The 8,931-nt window shown below is 36.8% G+C and overlaps 1 protein-coding gene across 1 annotated transcript in view; it reads right to left on the bottom strand.

Moving 5' to 3' along the window:
- Positions 1–819: 819 nt before the first annotated feature.
- The window catches only part of GADL1 (glutamate decarboxylase-like 1), a 247,673-nt gene continuing 239,561 nt past the window's right edge, over positions 820–8,931 (bottom strand). The window contains exon 14 of the mRNA XM_006851594.1: positions 820–1,012. Coding sequence (XP_006851656.1) covers positions 839–1,012 — 174 coding nt within the window. The 3' untranslated portion in view covers positions 820–838. The remainder of the gene's footprint in view (positions 1,013–8,931) is intronic.

The raw sequence follows: 8,931 nt of genomic DNA, 5'->3' as shown, positions 1-8,931 counted from the left end.
CATGTTATATATGCTACAGCTGTATTTTCAGATAGCTCTGATGTCGCTGACAGATTACGTAAATTTTTGTTAGGAAAACATCAGAGTGAATTCAGTTGCTACAACCAAAACTCACAGCAGCTAAATCAATTTGGATTCATAGGGATCATATAAGACACAGTGGAGCTGCTCCATAGCGTTTGCAAGGTGGTAATCTTTACAGTAAAAGATAACCATATTTTTCTCCTTTGGTGCCAATTGCCCACCTTTATGTTAACAATCAAGTACTTAACCACTGTGCCACCAGGGTTCCTTACAGCTGTACAAGGTACTTCTAAGTCACGGGTTCTCAGACTTTACCATGCAGTAGAATCATTTGGAGGACTAGTTAAAACACAATACCAGACCCATCCCCAGAACATATGAATCAGTAAGCCTGAAATGGAGCCGAAGAATGTGCATTTCTAATAAGTTTCATATGATGGTGCTGGCCCAATTACAATACTTTAAGAAGCAGTACATTAAAGTATTAGTTTATAGGTGTTTTAAAGAACAATAAAAGATTAGGATCTAGGAACCAGAATGTTATATTAAGCTAAGTCTCTTTAAGGCCATACCCCAAGAAAAATCCTTTAAAAGTATCCATTTTTAACTTCCTCCTTTATAGGAATAGTAGAACCCAGGCAACTAAAAAGTCCTTAACAATATTCACATTACAGTTTGCGTTTGCTGGGCTTGAGCTGAGAACATTTTCTATTTATCATCAGATAGGTTAACATCTATGATGTATCTCTAGATCTCCTGTATCTGTAATCCTCTCTAAGAAAAGGTTCGTGCCTGGGGGGACCAAAAGCCACAGCTACAAGTCTCTACCCAATAGATCTATCTCATCCAGAAGGAAGTCCATATCCTCCCGGCTCACTTGAGGACTGATCACCACCTGGCGAAAGAAGTTGACCTTCCCCCGGTGGGGCTGGTAGCCAAGCATCAGGCTTCCCTTCTTCATCATCTTTTCTTTAAGGGCAGGGGCAACCTGCATAGGAGAGGAGGGATGGTAAGTGAAAGAATAGAACACCAAATTACTTCAAGCGCATTTTAATCTGCCATTTGATATTTACTGGGTACCCACTGGTAATTTATGATGAACTTATGACATGTCAAGTGTTTTAGATATATTCATTTATAAAAAAAACAGTTGCCATGGAGTGGGATTCTGACTCTTAACACTTAACAATTCCCATAGTTGGTTGCAGAGCAAGGCAGATCCAAGGTCAAACTTAAGTGCATGACAGATGCACTTTTCATTTTTAGTTCAAAGAGCCTAGTGACTCTTGGATCAAACTGAAGCTTTGACATAAAAAAAAAAACAAAAAAACAAAAAAAAAACCACACCATGATAGTATCAGTGATAATCAGTATTAGGGTTTTATCTTGGTTGGCATGAGACAAATAACACAGGCTATCAACTTTAGAGCTTGCAACTTGGGATTCTACAGGGATACATTTTTTTTCTTCTTTTTCTATTCATTTTCACCTCCTCTGGTACCTATTTAGGATATAATCAACTCTGGCTCATAATTTAAAACAGGCATGTTTTTCTCTGGTATAATTTTCATAGTCTAATCTTGCTTATTTTTTCTGCCTAAAATGTTATCTTATTCCTTATTGTGGAGAGGTTCAAAATCATGATGCAAGTTGATAAGTTAAAGCAGTGACCAAAGACAAATCTTTCAGGGCTGCATTTCTTGTAAACGAACCAAAAAATTTTAATATGAGCAAGAAAGGTAAAAGTAACAGGGCATTTTGGATGTTTTTAATAAAAAGAGTTTGAATGCATAATTTTTTTCTTCTTTTGTAAGGCACAAGAATGGGCTTGCCTGGGTAAAACACATGGTAAAAGAACCAAATTTCCATGTCAACCTTTGTCACTGCCTTTGCAAGATTACAAATAATAAATACATCTGTGGCTCAGAGAACCAGAATAAAAAGAATCTGATAGTAAAACTCGTATTATTTGTCAGTCCATGAACCGTACGTAAGATGACTTCCTCAAGGTAGTTAGTAGTAAGCAAAAGGAAAAGTGTCCTTTGTTGATGAATAATACTTCATGCTGAAAGTAAGCCATAAAAAACATCAAAGCTGATCCTCATTGAATCTCTATCATTAGTCACTATTAATTATTAATGATAATGTACAAATTATTATATCACAATTGCTGTTATTAACAAACATGTGACCAGTTCCTTATAGTTTCCAATGTGTTTTCACATGCTTAATCCCTGCTAACTCAAAGTTTATTTGGAGGGTCCAATTTAGGGACCACGGGTATTCTCATTAACAGACAGTTTATCACCTTTGCACTTAGATCAACCATTTTTATATGATTCCAGAGCAATCCAATGTAGGTAATTTGAGTGTTCTCTTTTGCTGAATGCAGCAAGGAAACAGTCCTAATCCAACAGGATGGAATACTCACAGGAGAAAGAAAATATGCACAATCTAAATGCAAGTATCCGAGTATCACCCCTAAATGGAGCATGCATGAAGGAAAGCAATTTGGCAGGAGTGAGATTGCTTTCCAGCTCTCAATTATTTTACTGCTGGTTTTCCTTCAAATTGCAAATCAAATTCTTTTCTTGTGCCTCAGTGCACTGGTCCCTGCATGTTAAGTGGAGGAAGATCCTGACATTTCTATTTGGTTGCACAGCGACTTAATCTACACGTTTGTGTAGGATTGCTATTTTCTTCCCCTTAAATTATCTTCCAGCAATGATTTAGTCCATTTAAACAGAATTTTGTTGTCACACCCCTGCAGCACAAAATAACATTTGATATTTAAAAGTTGCTTAAACCTGAGGAAAATATAAAATGAGTCTCTCATTCTGGCCAAGTATAGTCATTTGATAACTAATAACTGACCAGGCACCACTATAGCCTTTGATAAAAATAAAATTGCCATGTCCATAAAACGACATTAAGAAAATGTGTTACAAACTTAATGTTAACAACTTTTTTTTTTCCAGTACACAAAGTATTTCTCAAGCTATTAGTGAGGAAGGACCAGTTTTATTTTTGTCAATACATTGCAGATTGCCACTTTTGTGAAATACAATAAATATGAATTACTAGTAAAATGAAATAAAATACATTTGAAAACATGCAAAATTTTGTTTTTTATTTAAAAATGCCACTGTTAAGTTATTCCGTTAAGTTGTTATACTAGTTTCTAAATAGTAACTCTTGATTTCTGATTTTTTATACTTTTCTCATTACAAACTGGTAACAACCAATTTGGGGATCATCCTTAGGTCTGGTGATCACCCTTTGAGGAGTAAAACTGTGCTTTAACTCCTTTGGTTCCTTTTTGTTGTTGTTAAGTGCTGTTGAGTTGGTTCTGACCCATGGCAAGCCTGTACAGTGTTTCCAAGGAGCGACTGATGAGCTTGAACTGCCAACCTTGCGATTCAAATGACTTTGCAGTAGAGTGCATTAACCCACAGCACCACACCTAGACTCCTGGTTCCTTGTAGGTATGTATTATTTCAATCATGAACTTTATTGATATATTGCATACACATGTGCACATACTGGCATAGTCTACATACCAGTTTGAATGATAGTATGGTATAGTGCTGTGGGTTAAGGCACTGGATTGTAAAGTTGGTTTGAACTGCGAGGTCGGCAGGCAGTTCAAGCTTACCAGCTGTTGCTCAGAAACCCTATAAAGAGTCGCTATGGGTCGGAACCAACTCGAGGACACTTAACAAGAACAACAACATACCACTATGGTTGTGCCTGAACCAAACCATGGTATTTTTAATTGTCTCCTATGCATGTGAAAAATGGACAATGAAATAAGGAAGACTGAACAAGAATTGATGTGTTTGCATTATGGAGTTGGGTTGGTGAAGAATATTGAATACACCATTGATTATCTGATGAATAAACAAACATGTCTTAGAAAAAGTACAGCCAAAATACTCCTTAGAATCAAGGATGACAAGACTTTGTTTCATTTACTTGGGATATGCTATCAGAAGGGACTAGTCCCTGGAGGACATCATACTTGGTAAAGTGGAGGGTGAGTAGCAAAAAGACAACTCTTCAGCAAGATGGAATGATACAGCTGCTAAAACAATGGACTGAGATACAGCAATGAATGGGGGAGTGATGGAGGACTGAGTAGAGCTTCCTTCTGGTGTACACAGGGTCACTATGGATCAGAAATGGCTTAACCTCACAGTAACAAGACACCACTATGACACAGGTTGCCTAACCATTTCCCAAGAATGGAACATTAGAACTATTTCAATTATCATGGCATTTCTACGAAACCATGGACCCAAAATTAAATATCTAAATCATTTCAGCAAAATTGAATCAAGAGAATATAACAGAAAAAGGTTTAAATGTCCCAACTTTACGATATTCTGCACCTGTTCCCACTAACAGCCATGCAACTTTGAAACAGTCACATTCTTCACTTGTAGAATATGGGTAAATTAAACATTCTCAGCTAACTGAGAAGGCAAACTTTATTTAAAGGAGATGATTCTTTTAAAGCAAATATAAGTAAAGGAGCAAAAAAGTCCTGGTGTGTAGCTGTAGGATAAGCACTGGACTGCTAACTGTGAGGATGGTGGTTCAAATTCACCAGCTGTTCTTTGGAAACCCTATACAGGGTCACTATGAGTCAGACCTACTCAATAGTACTTAACAACATCAACATTTAAGGGGCAAAGACTATATATGTGTCTACTGCTTCATATGAGAACTTGCTGAAATCTAGATAAATATTTTAGCTTTGAGTCAGATATCTGGGATTCTTCTTCCTATAAATATGAACTGGCTTTTCCATTACCCATACAACTCACAGCATACAAAGTTGAAATGGGTTTTGAATGCAGCTAAATATATACCCATCAGATTATAACCTACATGTTTCCTACAGTTGTTGTTGCTAAATTAACAGTTGTTTAAAGAAAACAGTTCCTTATGCTCTAAATATACAACAGCCCAAAGGAGAAAGCAATTATTTTAATCTTATATAAAAATGTATTTGCAGTAATGCATAATTTTACATCTTCAAAATGTTCTAAATTCAATCTCTCATCTGATACAAAAAACAAAACAAAACAAAACAAAACACAAAACAAAACACTGCTAACTTACATTATAATTTTTTTCCCCCTTTGTAGTCAAAGGAGACCGGAGTCATTTGTCTTTTGCTCCAAATCTGCCATTCTCTATACCAGACATTTTCCCTCTCAACAGAGCCCACTGCCTGTTGTTAGTTGTCATTGAGTAGTTTCCGAACTCATAGTCACCCTATACACAACACAATGGAACACTGCCCATTCCTGTGCCATCCTCACAATTGTTGTTACGCTTGATCCCATTGCTGCTCCCACTGTGCCAACACATCTCATTGTGGGTCTTCCTCTTTTTCACTGACCCTCCACTTTACCAAGTTTTATGTCCTTCTCTAGGGACTGGTCCCTCCTGATAATATGTTTGAAGTATAAGAGACAAAGTCTTGCCATCCTGCTTCTAAGGGGCATCTGGCTGTACTTCTTCCAACAAGATTTGTTTGTTCTGGTAGTCAAATGTACTTTTGTATTCTTCCCCAGCACCATAATTCAAAAGCATCAATTCTTCTATGGTCTTCTTTATTCATTGTCCAACTCTCACATGCATACGAGGCTATTGAAAATACTGTGGCTTGGATTAGGCATACTTTAGTCCTCAAACTGACATCCTCACTCATTAACATTTTTAAGTAGTCTTATGTAATCAACACTTAAAAAAATATTTGAACATTTGCTGTTGTCTAGAAGTTGTTCTGAGTCTACATATTTTGTTTAGGCATAATCATACAGTTTCCACCTAGTTCAGTAAGAAACCAGTACGTGCCAGATCAATGCTATACACATCCACATTTCTAAAATATGTCTTCATGATTCATAAAAGAAGTAAACTCTCCTTAGTTTGCATATGAGTACCATCTAAATGGTACTCTCTGCTTGCTTTTCTTTTTTCCCTCTTGATTTAATTTTTGGTAAGATAATCTTACTTTTTCTGTCATTTCAACAATTTACATAGTTAGTTACCTAATTCATACAAATTCTGTGTGGCTTTAGACAAATATTCAACTACTTAGGAACTCATATTTCTCTTCTATTAAAAAGAATTATAATCTCTGTAGAATTGTTAATTGGACTAAATGAAATAATGCATAGGAATGTGCCTAGCACAGAACTTGGTGTCTATTAAGCACTCAATAATAGAAACTACTATTATTTATTTCCTAAAATGAATTTGTTTGTAATCAATTTACACTCATACCTTGCCTTTTATTACTCTGGTTCATTATTATGTCTTGAAACATGAGCATTTGTGAAAAGTGCTGTGAAAAGCATGGCTTGTAATTTCTTCTTTCTCCCCAAAGCATCCAAACTATATTTAAATAATTTAAGAGATTGTGAGTAAGCAGTTTTGGAAATTAGATCTTGTACCTTATATGTATGCCGCTTCTATGTTAATCTTATATTTATGTTCTAGAGGGTTTTTTAGTTTATTTTTTTTTTTGTTGTTGTTGTTTTGTTTTGTTTTTGACAAAATAAACTTACTTTCCTTTAAGAAGTAAGATGATTGTAGATTCTCTTAATGTGGAGGTAGGGGAGGGGCCAAGTTTCCCACTAGAAAATATTGTTTAAAGTGATGAGTTTCTCTGCTTTAGAAATTTCTACCTTTTGTGTCAATTGTGATAACACAGAAATAGTCTATAAATAAAAGAGTTATTTCTTTTTTGAATACATCAAAAAGTCTACACACTGAGGATGGCGGATAGGGTAGTGATGCAATGAAGTTCACTGTCAGAAAAACCACAGAATACCAGGCGAAGCAGGTTCAGAACAGAGCTCCAAAACTATGGACCACAAAGGTAGGACTATTTAAAAAGTTTGAAGGCTTATAGCTAGTGGAACTTGTAGTGGAAGTAAGAAATTGCTTACTTTTGCATCTGCCTGGCTCAGTGGCCTGGAGTCAACAACTTGGGTGAGACCAAATGGCAAGACCAAGTGGGGGAACACACCCACCATGGAATAATGTCACAGGAACCTCAGAGCAAAGGTGGACAGTATACTTTGTTGGTTTTGTTTTGTTCTGATTTACTTTTTTTTTTTGGGGGGGGGGTATCTGTTCATTGGCCACCCACTGTTTGCACACCTCCGTTTTGGTGACTAGAGGGGATGCCTGAGTAAGTGGACACTCCCCACCCCCACCACTGGAGGGTTCTTCTGCCACACATGCGCACAGATACTCTCCACCCAAGAGCTGGCCCAAAACTGATTTTTAATAGGGAAAAGACCAGAACAAGGGTGTGGAGAAGAAAAGAGAGTTTAAAAACAAAAACAGGGAGAACAAACAAGAGGGCGGATCGGATGGAAATGCAGTAAGGAGCTCCGTCAGCAAAAACACAGAATATCTGACTAAGCAGGCTCAGGGGATGGCCCTAGAACTCTGAACCACATATAAAGGAATATTTACAAGGTTGTAAGGCTTACAGATGGGGGAATTTGTGGCAGAAGCAAGAAATCCATTGCTTTCTAGTTTGGGATGTTTAGCTGTTCCAGGAGCCACCATCTTGGGTGAGGCCAAGTGAGGGAAGGATTGGACCAGCCACAGATGCCTGACAGAACTGCGGAGATAAAGGTGTGGACGTTCTTTTCTTTTGGTATCTGTTCATTGGTCCCTTGCTGTCTGCATACCTCCATTCTGGTGACTATAGGGATGCATGAGCTAGTGGACATCCCAGCCCTACCCTCAGAGGGTTCTACTACGCATGTGCATAGATCTCCTTGAAATTTAAAGAGACAGTTTCCAATTAAAACCAAACAGCCCTGAACTGTTTATAACTAGAAAAAAAAGCCTAAACAGGGTTTTTCAAGTGGGACAAGCAGACAAAAAAGGAAATAGGCTGAAAAATAAATCCTAAGTTATGTCAAAATGCCCAACAGTGGCATCTTGAAATTTCTCAAGAAGAAGAGTGAAAAGCGAAGCCCATTTCCTGATCATATCTACCTGGAGGAAATCAGAAAGCATAAAATATACCAAAATACATACCCATATGAGTATCAAGGCCACAGATAACCCCTGAATATGCCCCCAAAAAAACAGAAGCAGATGACCATATCTGCACATGTCCAGAAATGAGATAAAGTGACTGAGGCAAATGAGCTGGAAATAGACCTACACTGCATACTGGAAGATGGGCAGGCTTGGGAAATGCCTGAGAAGGAATTCAGAAAAATGATTATAAAATGTATCAAAACACTATAAAATGGAGTTGTATAGAAAAATAAGGAAGAAGTCAGGAAAGTGCTTCAGGAACAATCAAATAAGATAAATACAGCATTGAAAACAATTCAAAACCTACAGAAAGAGGTCCAAATTATTTATAATAGAATGTCAGAAATGAACAATACACTGAAAGAGCAAATGAGTAGAACTAAAGAGATAGAAGCCAGAATTAGTGAGCTAGAAGATAAATCTCTCAACAGTACTAAGATAGAACACTAAACACACAAAAAAGGATAAAAAAAATCTGAAGAAGACTTAAAATTCATGTTGGATAATATGAAGAGGAATAACATAAGAATTATTGGCATTCCAGAACAGGAACAATCACACAAGTCCACAGATAAAATAGTTGAAGAGCTTCTGGAAGAAAAATTTCTTAACATCCATAAAAGTGAAAAGATAAGTATTCAAGAAGCTCAACGAACCCCAGGATGGTTAAACCCTAAAAGACAATCACCAAGACATATAATAATCAAACTCTCCAAAATCAAAGATAAAGACAGGATCTTTGAAAGCAGCTAGGGAAAAGAGAAATATAACATACAAAGGCAAGCAAATCAGATTAAGCTCAGATTTCTCAACAGAAACCAT

This window comes from Chrysochloris asiatica, unplaced genomic scaffold, assembly GCF_000296735.1.
Source record: "Chrysochloris asiatica unplaced genomic scaffold, ChrAsi1.0 scaffold00030, whole genome shotgun sequence".
NCBI classification, from domain to species: Eukaryota; Metazoa; Chordata; class Mammalia; order Afrosoricida; family Chrysochloridae; genus Chrysochloris; species Chrysochloris asiatica.
This window is presented reverse-complemented; position numbering and strand designations above follow the sequence as displayed.